At 34.7% G+C, this 18,360-nt stretch overlaps 1 protein-coding gene and 1 pseudogene across 2 annotated transcripts in view; both read right to left on the reverse strand.

Annotated features, from left to right (window-relative positions):
* The window catches only part of UGGT2 (UDP-glucose glycoprotein glucosyltransferase 2), a 233,044-nt gene that overhangs the window by 42,509 nt on the left and 172,175 nt on the right, over positions 1–18,360 (reverse strand). For both annotated transcript variants that reach the window (XM_069067351.1, XM_069067350.1), the window contains one exon: positions 4,368–4,550. In XM_069067351.1, coding sequence (XP_068923452.1) covers positions 4,368–4,550 — 183 coding nt within the window. The remainder of the gene's footprint in view (positions 1–4,367; positions 4,551–18,360) is intronic.
* Positions 12,970–13,791, reverse strand: LOC138145663 (MRG/MORF4L-binding protein pseudogene; annotated as a pseudogene).

The following is an 18,360-nucleotide window of genomic DNA, read 5'->3' on the forward strand; positions in this document are numbered from 1 at the left end:
CTTTCTCCTTCTATCATTTTAGCCAATCTGATAGGTATAAGATGATATCTCAAAGTTGCTTTAATTCTCATTTCTCTAATCAATAATGATGTACAGCATTTTTTCATATGACTATATATCGATTTGATTTCTTCATGGAAAAATTATTCATATCCTTTGACCATTTATTACTTGGAGGATTATTCAAATTCTTATAAATTTGATAGTGTGAGATTTGAGATATGAGACCTTTACCTGAGAAACTTTCTATAAAAATTTTCCCCAATTTTCTGCTTTCCTTTTAATCTTGGCTACATTGGTTTTCTTTGGACAAACCCTTTTAAATTTAATATAATTAAAATTATTCATTTTATATCTCATAATTCTTTCTATCTCTTATTTATCCACAAATTCTTCTCTTATCCATAAATTTGATATGTAATATTTTCCATGTTGTTCTAATTTACTTATGGTATCTCCCTTTATAGGTTGGTCATGTGTCTACTTTGACCTTATCTTGGTAAATCATGTAAGATATTAGTTAATACCCAATTTCTGCCAGGCTGCTTTCCAGCTTTTCCATCTCCCCCCACCTTTTTTTTAACCAAATATTGAATTCTTATCCCAAAAGCTTAAATCTTTACATTTGTCAAACACAAGATTATTATAATCATTTACTACTGTGTAATTATATGTCTACTCTGTTCTACTGATCTGCCCTTTCGTTTCTTAGCCAATACCAGATAATTTTGATAATTACCACCTTATAATATAATTGGTTCTGGTAAAGTCTGGTACTGTTAAATCTCCTTCCTTTATATTTTTTCATTAATACCTTTGATATTCTTCACCTTTTGTTCTTCCTAAAGAATTTTGTTAGATCAAAAAGAGCAAAAACAGAAAGAAAACTACAGACCAATTTCCCTAATGAACATTGGTATAAAAATTTTAAATAAAAAGCTAGCATGAAGATTATAGCAATATATTACAAAGATCATACACCATACAGGTAGGATATATACCTGGAATTCTGGGCTGGTTCAATAATAGGAAAACCATCAGCCTGATTGACAATATCAGTAACAAAAACAACAGAAATCATATGATTATCTCAAAAGATACATAAAAAGCTTTTGGAAAAACACAACATTCATTCCTATTAAAAACACTAGAAAGCATAGGAATCAATGGAGCTTTTAAAAAAAAGTGATAAGTAGTATGGATCTAAAACCGTCAGCAAACATTATTTGAAATGAGGATAAGGTAGAAATCTTCCCAGTAAGATCAAGGGTGAAGCAAAGATGTCCATTATCAACACTATTACTCAATATTGTACTAGAAATGCTAGTTATACTACTAAAACAAAAAAAAGAAATAGGAGGAATAAGAAGAGTCAATGAGGAAATAAAACTATCATTATTTGCAGATGATATGTGGCATACTTAGAGAATGCTAGAGGATCAACTAAAAAATTATTTGAAATAATTAACAGCTTCAGCAAAGTTGTAGTATGTAAAATAAACCCACAAAATCATCAGCATGTCTATATATTAACAATAAAGTCCAGCAGGAAGAGATAAAAAGAGAAATTCCATTTAAAATAACTGTAGACAATAAAAATACTTGGGAGACTACCCACCAAGACAAACCCAGGAACACAATCACAGAACACTTTTAACACAAATAAATAACTAAACAATTGGAGAAATATTAAATAAATGTTCATGGCTAGCATTAGCCAATATAATAAAAATGATAATTCTACCTAAATAAATTTACCTATTTAGTTCCATAGCAATTAAACTACCAAAAATTATTTTATAAAGCTAGAAAAACTAAAACCAAAACTTATCTGGAAGAACAAAAAGGTCAAGAATATCAAGGGAATTGATGGAAAAAAAAATATGAAGGAAGGTGGCCTACTAGTACCAGATCTTAAATTATATTACAGAGTGGTAATCACTAAAACAATCTGGTACTAGTTAAGAAATAGAGTGGTAGATGAGTGGAATAGATTAGGTATATAATACACAGCAGTCAATGACCATAGTAATCTAGTGTTTAAGGAAGTTAGGTAAAGCAGTGGATAGAGTGCCAGGCCTGGAGTCAGAAAGGCTCATCTTCCTGAGTTAAAATCTGGCCTGAGACACTTACTAGCTCTGTGACCCTGGGCAAGTCACTTAACCCTATTTGACCCAGTTTCCTCATCTGTAAAATGAGCTGGAGAAGGAAACAGCAAACCACTCCAGTGTCTTTGCCAAGAAAACCCCAAATGGCGTCACAGAAAGAAATGACTGAATAATAGCAACCTAACCTATTGCTTAATAAATGCAAAGATCCAAGTTTTTGGGACAAGAACTCATTATTTGACAAAAACTTCTGGGAAAACTGGAAAACAGTTTGCCAGAAACTAGAAATAGACCAACATCTCATACCATATAACAAGATAAGGTCAAAATGGGAACATGATTTAGATGTAAAGGGTGTTATCACAATCAAATTAGGGGAGCATAGAAGAATTGATAACCAAATATGAGATAGAGAGCATTATGGGATGGAAAATGGATAATTCTGATTACATTAAATTAAAAAGATTTTGCAGAAACAAAACCAATACAGCCAAGATTAGAAAGAAATCAGAAAGTTGGGAAAATTTTTTTGCACCAACTTTCCCTGATAAAGGCCCCATTTCTCAAATATATGGAGAACTGGGTCAAACTGTTAAGAATGAGTCATTCCCCAACTAATAAATGGTCAAAGGATATGCATAGGAAGTTTTCAGGTAAATAAATGAAATCTATCTAATAGTCATATGAAAGAAATATTCTAGAATAATTACTGAGTGAAGAGATGCAAATTAAAACAACTCTGAGGTACTACCCCATACCTATCAGATCAGCTAATGACAAATGTTGGAGAGGATATGGAAAAATTGGGACACTAAGGCATTGTTGGTGGAGTCCAACTATTCTGGAGAATGATGTGGAACTGTGCTCATAGGGCTATAAAACTGTGCATACCCTTTGACCCAGCAATACTAACTACTACTACTAGATCTATAGATCAAAGAGATCAAAGAAAAAGGGAGAGGACCTATATATACAAAAATTTTTGTAGTAGCTTTTTGTGGCTAAAAAGAATTTGAAACTGAGAGAATGTCCACCAATTGAGAAATGGCTGAAGAAGTTGTGGTATATGATTGTGATGGAATACTATTGCGCTATAAGAAATGACAAGCAGGATGCTTTAAAAAAAACCTGGAAAACTTATATGAAATGATACAAAGTGAAGTGAGCAGGACTGGGAGAACATCATACACAGTAGCAGCAATATTACATAATGATCAACTGTGAATGACAACTATTCTAATTATACAATGATCCAAAACAATTCTGAAGGACTTAATGATGAAAAATTATATTGACCTCCAGAAAAAGAACTGATAGAGTCTGAATGCAGACTGAAGCATACTTTTCTAAGTTTCTTTATTTTTTCTTGTTGTTTGTTTGTTTTTTGTATGTTTTCTTTTACATCATTCTGAATATGGAAATAAGTTTTGCATGACTTCACATTTATAATCTATATCAAGTGCTTGCCTTTTCAAGGAGGGGTAGGAGAGGGACAGAGATAATTTGGAATTCAATTTTTCAAAAAAATGGATGTCAAAATTTTTTACAAATTGCAAAGTAATTAAATAAATAAAATATTCACGGAAAAAGAAAAATTTAAAATAAATTTTCATACTCTCATTTTGTGTAACTAATTATAACATAATTCTTCAGTTTACATAATACCTTTGATATAAAGGTTTCAGTGTGCTTTGTATATATAGTATACTATATAATGTAATAATGTAAATATAGTATACTATATAATAAATATAAAAATATAATGTAACATAACAATAAATATAATATATAATGTAATATACCATACCATAATATAATATGCCATACCATAATAATATAATATAATATAATATAATATAATATAATATAATATAATATAATATAATATAATATAATATAATATAATATAATATAATAATATATTTACAGGCAGAAGAAAAGCATTGCCACTATTTTTAAGGGAAGAAATCAAGACAGAAGTTAGCAGATTTTAAAACATTAAGCTTTTGCTGGAGTTGGGGATAGCATGATGATCATGCACTAGTTTCATAAATAAAGAACTAGCTGTGGTGATATCCTGTTGACTATTTTTGTCATATAGCAATAGTGCTACTGGACAGAAATAATAAACAAAGACAGAATGACTATAAAAGGATGGTAAGCAATAACATGAAACATAAACTCAGATCCTTATTTAGATAATTTTTTTCTCCAAAATCTTCAGTGATTCCCAACCCATTTGTTAACTTCATTTCTTACCTGATCAGCATCAACAAAAATAATTTTATCCACAACCAGTGGAAAAAGAACATCAAGGAAAAGAATCTTGTAACCCCAAATGATTCTTTGCTTTTCAGTTTGTCGATGGAGCCAACGGGGCCATCTATATTGGACTAGTTCATACTGGAATCCATATTCCTTAGCCATGTGAGGAATTATCTCCTACAAATAAAAATTCAAGAAAGAACTTTACCATAATAAATTTTGTCTCAATGATAAAAATTTCTCATAAACTTGGTATGAAAGTTTAAAATGAAGGATCTTTGAATTGCTACAATTTATTATATTTCACTGGGCAGTTAGGTGTTAAAGTGGATAGAGCACCAGACCTCAAGTCAGGAAGACTCATCTTCATGAATTCAAATCTTGCCTCAGATAGTTACTAGCTGTGTGACTCTGGTCAAGTCACTTAACCCTGTTTCCCTCAGTTTCATCATCTAAAAAATGAGCTGGAGAAGGAATGGCAAATCACTCCAGTATCTTTGCCAAGAAAATCTTGAATGGGGTCACGTGAAAAATCAGACACCACTGAAAGCATTTAACCACAACAAAATTATGCTCCATGTTTAAATATTATTTCTCACAAAATTATTCTTATTCATAAGAAATATAAAATGTTTAAACATGCAGTCCATTTATATACAGTACATAGAACATTTTGAAATAGCAATTTTGCTGTATTTTCTAGCATGCATTTCTTCTACACATAGCTCTAGTATTTTCCAATTATGCTGAAGGTGCCTTATTCCCGGGACAGACCAGTAGTAGTTACTCAATTTCCCTGGTCTTGCTTTGTAAAAAAAAAAAAAAGTCTGGATTCTTGGGAGATGGGTATAAGAAGGAAAGAAGAAGAGAGTGAGTGAGGTCAGCAAGCAAGCAAACCAGAAAAGCTGTTATTTTGCTCTCTCTCCTGAAGCCAGCAGGTAATTACTGGCTATTTTATCTTAATTTAATCTCTTTCTGCTCTAGTGAGACCAAAGTACATTTGGGTGTATTTGAAAGATGACTAAAGAACATCTTTGCTTTTAGCTATGAAAGTGATTAATAATGACAAAGTTCCTGAGGAACTTCCATTATTAGCAATGGTTTCTCTCTCAAAGTAGGAGGGAAAAAGTGAAGGGTTTGGGTAAATTATGGAGACCATTTCAAAACTGAAGAGGGGTAGGAAAATAAAAAAGGAAGGAAAATCCTATTAGCAAAAAGAGTATTCATAAATATTGCTTAATCATCAATTCCAGTGAAAAGCACCATACTAGATGCCAGGAAAAGAGAATAACACAGGCCTTGACCTCAAGGAGTTCACAATCTAGTAGGGAACCAATTTTATACAAAAAAAATATGAAGTAGATTGTAAAAGTATATGAGATACAAAATATTATTTGCATTATTTTTGATAATGCAGTAGAATGTAGACTTTTACCCAATTGTTTTTTTGGGCAAGCAATGCCACAATAGAGGACTTAATCAAGAAATTTTAAGTAGACTGTACCACATATTACATGGAAAACAGCATAGCATAATATAGAGTGTGAAGTTTGGATTAGGAAAGGTGGATTTAAATTCCACCTCTGATATTTCAGCCATGTGGCCTTAACTTCTCTTTTCTGCAGGTAGTTCCCTATCATGTATTTATAAAATCTTATATGTACTTTAAAATTTATGTTCTGCTTTACTAGAGAGTGATCCCCCATTAGAAATTCCCTAACCTAACAAAACCATAGATTCTTTCCTATATTCTTAGTCTTTAAAATACTTTTCCATTCTATCATGGAGTAGTTGGCTAAAAAAAAAAAACCCAATAACCCATTATAATGAATTAAAATAATTTAAACTATTAACAAATTACTCCCACTAAATCTTACTGTTGTCTGAGCACTGTGTGGAGGTGGTACTAAATTTGTAGAATATGAATGTGGAACATAAAGATTATTGTCTCTAATCTCCCAAAAATCTTTCATAGAGATCCACCCAACATTCTAGGGGCTTTCTGCTGAATCAGTGATCTCTAAAATTTTTTTTATAATACCCCTCCTATCAGTGAAACAAAATTTGAACGTGTATCCTAATACAGGGTGACACAAAAGTTTAAGTTTTAATAGCTTAAAATTGTAACATATACTAATTTATAGATTACAGAATGTGCTACTATATGTAATAGTAATGGGAATTTGAAGACCCTCCCTGCCCCCTAACAGGACTAATAATCACGTAGAGCCTCTGATGGGAGTTTGCTGAATGGGTGGAGTAGGAAGCTGGGAGTGAGAGCAGTTAGATGGAGGGAGGAGAGAGGATGGAGGCAAGAAGACAGCTAGGCTTGGAAATGTCTGTGGGAAGACTTTGGGATAGTGTTGTTCTCTGCAATGTTATTGTATATAGATTTCTTTGTTGCTATGATGAATTTGGCTTTCTGTTGTCTGAATAAATGTTTTGCTTCTGTCTGTTATATTTTGTGATTCAGAATTACTCTGGAATATTAATAGTTGCTGTTGGTACTCTGAGTATTGCATTGGGGCTACATTTGGTGATGTGGATGGGATTGCAAAATATCAGACCTCTACTTGGAGGCAGAAGGGCTTTAGAAGAAGAAATGAATATCCCAGGATGGGAGGATTTACCTTATTCCTCCCTAGCAAGAGAATGGGCTAAAAGTCCAGGGCTCTGCGAAAACTGGGAACTGAGGCTACAGAAGTAAGAACCTAGAGATTTAGAAAGATGTTTGCAGGAAACACCAATAAAACCAGGGAAAGAACTGGAAGGAGTGTGTAGAAGAGGCTGGGTTTTTCTAACAGGTTACTGTATTATATGTAAAGCAGAGACAAGCTGCTGGAAGAGAAAGCTTAGATGGAAAGGGACTTAGCTTATTTGCCTGAGAAATTTTCTGTGTTATAGTGTTCAGGCTCTCCTTTAGAAGAGCAGGCTAAGAGGTCTTGGGTAGTAAAAGAGAAAGCTGCTGTGTGTGTTTAGCTCTCAAAAAGAAGTGAAAAACTAGCAAAAAGGAATGTGCACACAGCCTTTGCACAAGCTGAATCTCATTGCCACAGTGATGACTGCCAGAAGAATGTGTGAGAGGAAAATGAAACAATGTTAGATGAGGCTTCTCAGGCAGAAGTTCACCCCATACTAAGAAGAAAGCAGGAGAACTAGCGAAGGCCAGAGTTCAGTGAAATAATTGAAGATTTCACAAAGCAGGAGGTTACTGATAAGTTAAGTGGATTCACCCAAAGGATGGGAGAATCATTAGTATCTTAGATGGTGAGAATCAGTGATGAAAGGGCCAGAGGAGTAACGGTAGATAGCATAGATTGTTTAGAATGGATAGGTATTAGTCAGAATCCTTTTGTACAGCAAGTTTTTAGAGATCATCATAAGGTAGGAGGTAACAATACTATCAATCTGTTAGCTTTAGCTGCTGATGGATGCAATAAAATGTATCCCACTGATTCTATATCGCCTAGTGGTGAGAGACCCTAATCCTTGCTTTGGGACTGTATGAGAAAGTTAAAGGAGGAGATAATGAAGACAGCTATCATGGTCAGATGCAAATGTGTATCATGATATCCCCTTAGCAGTTTCTCAAAGAAATATCATAGTGAAGATGGCTCCTCCTACTTATAAACACCTAATTCTGATTCTACTAATTGGGGAGATAGGGTATCCTCTTTCAGAGGTGCTGGAGAAGATTTCACAGTTGAGTGACTTAGGAGAATGGGGAAAAGATAAATTTCCTGAAGAGAGAAGAGTAAATAATCAGCATATTCAAAGTCAGAATGAATGGACAAGAAAAGAATTGTTTACTGCTCTGAGAGCAGGAGTAGATTTTGGAAGAATAGATGCCCTTCCAACTAATGAACTATACAAAATGTACAAAGAAAAGGGGCTTAATATTAGACTGGGCAGGGAAGTAAGAACTGCCCCCTACAGATCCTCCTAAAACATTTATTCAAGTTCATCACACCTGTGGGGAAAATATGAAATTGGCCAGGCCCCAGCTCAGATTAAAGAAAGTATATCTCTAACCAGAATGATGCCCCCCCCCCAAACTGCAAATTAGAAAACAGTAAACAACAATGAATAAGGCTATGATACTGGGTTCATGGACTCCAGAAGCATGGCTGACCCTATATCTACCCTATTTCTGGTTATTGTCTCCTTGTTTCTTTTTGGCTTTTTGTCTGTTAAAATTGTTTGCTAGGTTTGTTTCCTGCAGGCTTAGTACCCTCCACCTGCAGAGGACTGATTGTTTAAGCCAGATGTCACACCCTGTCCACAACTGTGATGTGTCACCTTGGACCTGGTGTTGACCAAACTCTGGATGCTAACTAAAGAACTGACTTCTGATGGGACCTCTTGGGGCAGGGACAGCTCTATGTCCCATTTCAGCAGGAAGTAGCTATTGGAAGAAAAGAATTTCATCCCCTACCCCAAGATTTTGGGTCCCATTCTTTTGAGATGGGAATCATGGGGTGCTTGTGCTCAAGCCCTTGCCCTAAGATATTGTTTTATGTGCTTATTTTATGTTATCCCTATTATATTATTGTTAAGTTCTTTTGATACCAGTTGCCCCTAAAGTCCTACTGACCTATGTAAGGGACATGAAAAATCTTGGAGCTGAATGTAATGGTAATGGTAATTTGAAGATCTTCCCTGCCCCCTAATAGGCTGAATGTAATCACAGGGGGCCTCTGGTGGGACAAGTTTGCTGAATGGGTGGAGCAGTAAACTGGGAGTCAGAGCAGTTAGACAATGGGAGGAGAGAGGATACAGGGAAGCAGACAGCTAGGCTTGTGAGTGTTTGTGGGAAGGCTTTGAGATGGCATTGCTCTCTTCAGTGTTATTGTGTATGGATTTCTTTGTTGATATGATGAATTCGGCTTTCTGGTTTTGGGATTTAGCTTTCTGATGTCTGAATCAATGTTTTGCTTCTGTCTTCTATATGGAATCTGATATACTTTGCAATTCAGAATTACGTCAGTATATTCATAGTCACCATTGGTACTGTAAATATTGTGTTGGTGCTACACTATACTAATACATTGTGGTCTTTATAAAATATGCACCAAAAATAGGAATTAAAAAGCAGTGAGATAAAGATGAAATAAACAATAGTTAAATTTTATTTATTAGTGATACAAAAGCCTTTTTAACCTCTCACTAAATATGAATAATAATATTTTAGTGAGAATTGTATTATTAAACAAGCTTCATTATTTTCTTAAAAAAAAAAAGTCTTATGTCCTAGGGGATGGGAAAGATTTGTAAATAACACTTGTTAGCAACTAATTATTTGGTTAATTTGATCAATATAGCTGGCCAAGTAGGATAATTTCTTGCCTTTTTTTAGCTAAAAAAAATGGAAGACATAATATAACAACTAAATGATAGGTCATACAATTAAGGAACATAGCAACTTTTCGGCAGGAATCATGTTTCTCTATGAATAGATATTCACCACACACAATTCAAAACCAAGAAAAAGTAAATTATCTTTAACAAGTTTTCAGTATAAATCCAGTATTGTAATCAGTAATGAAATTATATCCTAACTCTTTGTGCCAATCACTTATTTATACCTAATTTTTTCCCAAAAAAGATATAATTTAATAACATTTCCTTCAACCTGATGCCTCCACTAAAAATTCAAACAGCCAATGACAGTGTAATAGTCATTGTAAAAGATACTTTCTAGTTCTATTTAATATATGATATCATATCTTAGTTGCCTGTTCATGTTTGAATATTTTTTTCCCTATAGATATGAGAAATAGTGAGAGAGTCAGTTTGGCTGGACTATAGAATATAGGCACGAGATTAATGCACAAAAAATAAACACATCCATACATGTTTATCCAGTGTCCCAGACAAAACAAAATGGGGAGATGGGGCTCTAACTCTCCTGTCATTGAGCCTGACTTTGGAAGGGTGTCTTTTACAGTCATGAGTTGAGCTAGAGGGAAGGAGAATGACATGGGTGGTAGGAAGTACACAGAATCTTTTCAGTGGCATCTGTGCAGCTGCTCCTGTTGGGGTTCAGGGTCTCAGGTTACAACTGTCCTGAAGTGCCAATACCAATGAAGCTTGCACAGCAGCAACAAAAAGAAGAATGCAGCACTGAGTGTTGGACAGTAGTGGGTGAAGAATAGGTAAAGGTTGTGTTAGAGACAAACTCCACAATTGACTCTTGGGTGGAGGGTGGGATGCAACTAGGAGTGTGTGGGTAAATGTTTATTAACTGCATCTCTGAAAAGCAAAATATATGTGACAAACTTTAAAGTTTAATTTGCATAATTAACATTTTCTCCATTACTTTCTTAAGTCCAGACAATCAACAAAACAACAAATCAAGATCTGATTTGTAGTGTTTCTCAGTTTCTGAGGTACAGATTCTCTCACTGAAAATTTAACAATTGGCTCTTATGAACCCATACAAGCAGTTTCCAGCATTCCACTGGCTGTAAACCATCCTTCCACCCTCCACTTGGTTGATCACCCAGCCCTTGGAATCATGCCATGGCCTCCCTGGAATCATTCCACAGTCTATCATGGCTCTAGATTTATTGATGTCGCAGGGATCCAGTACAGTACAAAGTCTTCCAAATGATCATTTCATGCTGTCTGTATACAATCAGACTAACTCATCTTCTAGGCATTACTACTTTCTGATATAATTTATACTATGTCTCCTTCACAATTCAGTAAAGCCTACTCACTCCTCCAGGCAGAAGAAAAGCATTGACACTATTTTTAAGGAAAGGAATCAAGTGCCTTTTTATTGTCTTAAACATTGAGTTCTTCAGAGATTGTAGAAGTTCATGAGTCATAGCCATTTAGCATTTCCAGTAAAAAAATGATATAAGAAGGTAGGCCTTTCTTTCAGGGGAGAAGCTCAGGATCATTAAAAGTAGTGTTGAGTTTTCCAAATGCAATCTAGCTTCCTTTACTCCTATTCAATTCTGAATCCTTACCTTCTGCAGTGTCTCTCCAAGATACACATATTGATGGACCACCTTTATGGCCCATCTATACAATGGCATATCATAGTTTGGACAACAAGCATCCTATCTATTAATTTCCTTCTTATACTTTTGGGGTATAATAGACCTCATTTAGGAAGGTTTTCAAAGTTCCAGGCTTAAGAGAATCAGCACAATGTCACCTATACCCAGGAATCTCCTCTGGACATCATCAATGACACTCTTGGCAAATATATGTCTCCTATTAATGACTCTCTTCATATTAATAGAGTCTTCAAACCAAGTTATCTCTGTTGTAGCATATTTCAAAGAGTCTTATATGATATTTTTTTAGGGGATTTTTAGTACTTTTTATTCAGCAGTCAAACGAGGGTATATTTCAAATAAGCATTTTGTGTCATATACAACGCCAGTTTAACAGACTAAGATTCCCTCCCACAAAACTGTCATTTATTTGGTCTGTCTGCAACCGTCTGCATAATGAATAAGAACTGCTACAAATGTTCAATATTCCCGCATATAAAACCGAGCAACAAGTATCTCAAAATAGCCATGACCTTAAAACAAATTTCTCAGAAAAAATACAACACAAGATTAAGCTTCTGCAATATTATTTCCATATAAAACACTAGTAAAATATTTTTTCTTAAAAATTAAATGAAATACCAAACCAATTATATACAGTACACATGAATGAGTCAAAACATCCAATTCTTGGTCTCTCTGGTGGCAAGAAGAGAAGTTCTATCACATTTTGTGGCACTAGAAAGCAATTCAGTCAAGACCCCTGACTCACGATGCACTCAGTGAAAAAATGTTTACAGTCCCATACTTGACCTTAAGTGGACAGGTTTGACTGAAGTCTCCAAGAAAAGATCTTGTGTTTACTTCAGTGGGTAGAAAATTAAAACTTTTTTTTTTCTGACACAGCAGCCAATGCTGTCTTTTACGTTTAATGCTCCTAGTTCAAAGCTATGTATTTGAGAATAATGCTTTGCATTATTATTACATTTTGTTAATATTACATATTATTACATTATTATTACATTTTATTAAAATATTATATTTTAATATTATATATTAAAGAATGCATTATTATTACATTTTATTATACATTATTATTACATTTGCATTATTGTACATGGTAATCTGTCCATTTGAAAGAGGTCCCCCTTTGAATCATCTCCCTAGTTCACCTAGCATTTGTTTTACTATGATAAAATATATATATATATATATATACATATATATATATATATATATATATATATATATATGTTTGATCCTACAACTGGCTTCAGATACCAAATCAAGGAAAACTGGTAAGAACCTAAAGGGTCAGTACATCTCTAAGAAATGAATTTTGACTTCAAAACACAAAGAATACATAAAATAATCTTTCTATTATGTATATCATCACAAAATTCCTTAAGTACACCCTTGCAAAGCTACCATTTTACCTTGGGAAATCTGAGAATCAGCTAGAATGCTCAACAAATATCCTACTGCCACCAAGGTAAGCTAAACTCTTTTCTGTATTCAAACCATATTTCTAGCAAGTATAGGATACATTCCTCAGCCTCTTCCCTCATGCTAATCTTTTCACACTCCTTTCCCAATGATTAGCAAAAATGACAATATGTACCACCTGAACAATTTGTGTCATTTAATAAAAACTTGTCAAAAATTCTTTCCACTAAAGTAAACATCATCAATTTTTTGTTTCCTTCTTATTCTTCTCTAAGTTATTAGCAACGGCCTATGTTCTTCGACGTTTGGCTGCACTTGGACTAGAGGGATTGCTGTTTGCATTTAAGACCTTTTCTGTGACCCGGTTGCGTTTCCTCTTATCTGCACTCTCTTTAGATCTAGAGTCTGATGAGCTCTTTTCTTTCTCTTTGCCACTGGACTTCTCAGCTCCTTTCCCCAAATTTCCTGAAGATGTAAAAACATCTTCAGTACCAGTGTGTGGATCCAGTTCTTCCTTTATTTCTTCCTTCACCTCATCTTTAATCATTACTTTTCTTTCTTTGACCTCTTGAATAATTTCTTCAGGTAGGATGAAGTTCTTCTCTGAATTAGGAAATAGAAGAATCTCAGACTCATGCAATGCTTGCATATCGTACATAGTACTTAAATGGTCCCAGATGACTTTGGAGGAGATCTGCCTCCCTATGTTATGACTGAACTTGTCCCTGATGCAGATCATGTGGAAGTGCCGGTTCATCGGGGCTCCAGACCATGACTTCCTTGGGAGGGCCCGGCGCCGACTCCACGGGGCCCTTTTCACCGCTACCGCCAGGGCCTGGGCCGGAACCAGGGCCGCCTCCGCCACCCCCGCTGCTGCCTCCTCCTCCCGCGCCAGAGCCAGGGCCGCCTCCGCTACCGCTTCCGCTGGTGGCAACCTCGGCTTCCCCCATAGCTCTGTCCCAGCTGAGTCTTATATGATGTTAACATATGCATGGGAAACACCTTATTGGAGAGCAGCCTTTAAGATGGCATTTTGCTCTACTGAATCAAATACTTTTTTAATATAGTTAACAAATGGCATCTTATATTTTCTGCATACTTTAATCAATTATGTAACTATAACAACATGGCCTGCTGTAGATATGAAGCCTGCCTTTTACATATATCTTCCTATACCTAAACCAATGATGTCCTTGACATGAAATTCATTATCTCTGCTAAATCCATCCCTTCTCATAACCTTCCTATTTCAGTCGAGGACATCACCATTATTCTAGTCATCCTAGTTCATAATCTAGACATCCTCAAGTCTCTATTCTTTATTTACTCCCTGATCCCCATAGCCAATCAGTTGCTAAGAGTATTACCAGTTCTACCTTCTCAACATCTCTTGCATCTGTCCCTTTCTCTCTACTCAAACTACAACTATTGTAGTTCAGGCCTTCCAACCCTCTTTCTGGATTATTACCATAGTCTTTGAAATGGTCTCCTTGTATTTAGTATCTCCCCTTTCTAATGCATCCTCCACAGAGCTGCAAATTGATTTTCCCAAAGCATAGGTCATACCATGTAATTCTTCTCCTCAAGAATGTCCAGTAGGATTATACATACAGGCATGTAAAGCATTTCATACTTGGCTGTGACATACATTTCTAGACTTATTATACACATTACTTCTTCATCATGCATTCTGAATTCCAGCCAATCTAGACTACTTACTGGTCATCATACACCTCAAGGGTAAGAATGGAAAAAAGTGGGAAGGAAGGAGAGGAAGTGTCTATTGGTTCTAGATCTCAAAGTATACTACAATGTAGTAATCATCAAAATGACTTGGTACTAGTTTAAAAAAAAGTAGATCAGCAGAAAAAATTAGATAAATCAATATAAAGAAGCAAGTAAATAGAGTAGTAAATGCAGCATTTGCACAGTAAATACAAGGACTCCAGTTAATGGAGGAAAGAAAAACTGCTGAGAAAATTGGACATTAGTCTGGGAGAAACCAGATTTAGAGCAACACCTCACATACTACATCAAAATAATTTCCATGACCTAGATATAAAAGGTCATATCATAAGCAAATTAGAGGGTCAAGGAAGAAGGGTTCATTACTAAACTAGCATTACAGAGCATTGTACAAAATAAAATAAATGGCTTTGAGATAAAATTAAAGTTGTTGCACAAACAAATCTAATGTAGAAAAAATTGGGAAGGGAAATACGTAACTGGGAAAAATCTTTACAGGATATTTCTCTGGTAAGGTTTTATATTCAAATTATGGCAAAACTGAATCAATTTTATAATATTAAAAAGGCATTCTTCAATAGTTAAACAATTAAAGATTAGAGCAAGCAGTTTTCCAATGAGGACCATATTTTTTAAATGCTCTGATCCTCTATTAAGGAAATGTAAAGCAAGTTTGAGTTTCCATTGCATACCTACCAGAGCAGCAAATATGAGAAAAGATGACTAATGAAAACAGGTGCACAAATAAATGCACTGTTGGACTTGTGAATTGATCCAACCATTCTGGAATTTGAAACTATATCACAAAAGTTACTAAAATGTGTATACCCTTTGACTCAGCTATACCATTACTAGGTCTATCGTCCAAATAAATAAGAAAAGAAGAAAATGATCTATATGTACAAAAATATTTATAGCAGCTCTTTTTTAATGGATGCCAAAAACTGGAAATGAAGGGAGTATCTTCCCACTGGGGAATAGATAAACAAACTACAAGAAATGATGCAACAGATCGTTTCAGAGAAAACGAGGAAGACCACTATGGACTAACTCAGAGCAAAGTGAGCAGAATGAGGAATGCAATTTACATAATGACGACGTTATAGAGAAAAACAACTTAGAAATACTGTAGAATTTAGATCAATGCATTGATAAGTCACAAATCCAAAGAGAAAACACTTTCTAACAGAGAAGTCATGAATTCAAAACGCAGAAAAAAATATATTTTCAGAAATGGCCAAAGTGAGTGGGCATTTATTTTGCCAGACTATGCAGCTATGTGTTCAGGGCTTTGTTTTTCAGGGTATTTCTTTTTAATTTGCTTATTGGAAAGAACAGATTAATAATAAAAAGAAAAAGTGCAAAAGTTATTTATGAAGATATACTACATTTATTTCAATATAATTTATTGTTGTGCAGTAGTGTTGTTCTATTTTAAAACTTAGGCACTGAATCACACTGCCAGAGATGAATAGTGAAAATACACTGCATCATCATGCTACTAAAAAAAGTATTTCAATGCACTGCCTTAATGGGTAGGACTCTTACTGGGTGAGTTTGGAGCATTTATTAAAAAAAATGTTAAGCACAAGATTTAAAATAGGCACCATCTCTATTTTTAATTCACTGTGTTAAATAGATGCTTTGTGTTTTCTTTTGCCTCAAGGCCTAGGTTAAAGAGCCAGGCTTGGGAATTCACAGAAAATTGGTACTCAGGAAGCTAGTAAGAACATGAGCTTTATTATGTGGTGCAGCAAGTAAGCAAGCAAAAAAAAAAAAGCATACAAAAAACACACACTATGGCAAAACAAGACAGATAGAGGTTTGGTCCCAGAGATGCAAACAATCTCACTTAATTCAGGGAGGGAAGGGAGAAGTATAAAGTGGTAAAGCTCTTAGTGAAAGTACATGTTCAGAGTAGGGGTCTAAGCAAGGGAGTTTTGCATTTTAAAAATAAATGGGCTTAGTTGAGAACAGATAATCAACGTGAGATGTGGGAGGGGACATTCCTAAATTGACCCATATTTGGTGGGGAAATTCTCCAGGTCGCTTTTTGATACCAGACTTGGGTAGGAGTAGGTTCCTTATTGGAACCAGATATCAGGTGAGGATTTGAGTTAACAGTTGGAGATGACAGGGATAGGTATGGTTCTCAGTTGCCACAGTAGGCCAGGAATTCCATCTAATCAGAAGCTGTGATCATTTAATGGATTGATACAGGGTCAAAATGGGTCAGGACAGAGGAAAAGTGCAAAATATCTGTCATTGCTTATGTTTCACAGACCACTTTGGGACCACTTTGCCTGAGTGACTAATGGAGTCCTATCATTTAACTACAACATTAAACAAGATATTTTTTAAAAATCACAATTATTATTCTTCGTAATACAATAAAATTTAATAAAAGGAAATGTCTCTCACAATAGCAAACAGTAATTTCCTATCTACTAAAAGCTCAATTAATGTTTATAAGTGATCTAAAAACTATGTGGCATTTATCACCTTTACCCCACTTTCTGCCATGGTAGAAGTGGAAGATGGCCATAAAAAAAAAAATTCTACATTTCTCTTTGTTCATGGGTTTCCATGGCAAAAATAAATAAATAAATAAATGAATTCCTCAGCAGGTGGCTAACCTGATGGTAATAAGCCTCTGTATACTTAGCTAGGCTGATCTGGGATTATACTTGAAGCCTTTCAGGGAAATATAACTTGTATTCCAGGGGTATAACCTTTGAGAACTCAGGGTTATTTTCATCACAATGGACCACAGTAGAGGATTCTTTACACAAAAGCTAAGTTAATATTCTCAAAACAAAGTCTAATTTTGTAATTCCTTAGTCAAATATCTTTAGTAGCTCTCTATTATATCCAGGATAAAATACAAACTCTACACTTTGGTATTTAAGGCCCTCTACAATCTGGTTTTGGCCTATATTTCTAGGTTTTTTTTTTTTCATTTTGTACCCTTTCATACTCATTCTAGTCAAAGTAACCTACTAGCTAACTGTGCCCTGCATTTGTGTTTCATCTTCCATCTTGTACCTTTGCACAGGCTGACCAAAACCCTTCAACTTATTCTTCTCTCTTAGAATACTTAGTTCCCTTCATGGCTCAAATCTGAGGTCACCTTTTATGGAAAATCTTTCCTGGTCCTCTGAGTCTTTAGTGCTTTCTTCATTCTCGGATTATCTTGTATTTACTCATATATGTATATATTTTATTCTCCTAATAGAATGTAGTCTCTTTGAGGTGATGAAATGCTCCTTTTTTGTCTGTTTACCAAGCACAATGACTTAAATATAGTAGATTTTTTAATGAATATTAATAAATGTTTATTGAGTTGAATTTAGTTACTATTTAGAACAGCAAAAAGCAGGATGGACTTAGGTCAAAGGAATGTGGGGGATAAGCACTTGTCTGTTTTAGGTGTATTTAAGTACAAAGGTTACTAATATTTCTGCCTCTTATTAGTACAAGACTAAATCCTGAAAAATTACCCAGAATTACAACTACCATGTCTGTGTAAAACTCTCCTCAATTCAATTGTTTTCCTGACTTTACCTCATCCAGTTATTGATCATTATAAAGTATTCCTTATATCATGCAAAAAAAAAATCCTCCTCTCTGGTTACCATGTTATTTAAAAACAACCTGTCTTCTGTTGTCCTTATCTTTTAAGTTTCTTTTTATCTCAATGTAAATAAATATCAACATAGCAAATGTTTCAAGCAAGAATTTTTATGCTAAGGAAGTACTGATATCTAAAAACTGACTCAGAATAA

This window comes from Petaurus breviceps, unplaced genomic scaffold, assembly GCF_028583685.1.
Source record: "Petaurus breviceps papuanus isolate PSGF00001 unplaced genomic scaffold, PetGlider_PUasm1.0 90743, whole genome shotgun sequence".
NCBI lineage: Eukaryota > Metazoa > Chordata > Mammalia > Diprotodontia > Petauridae > Petaurus > Petaurus breviceps.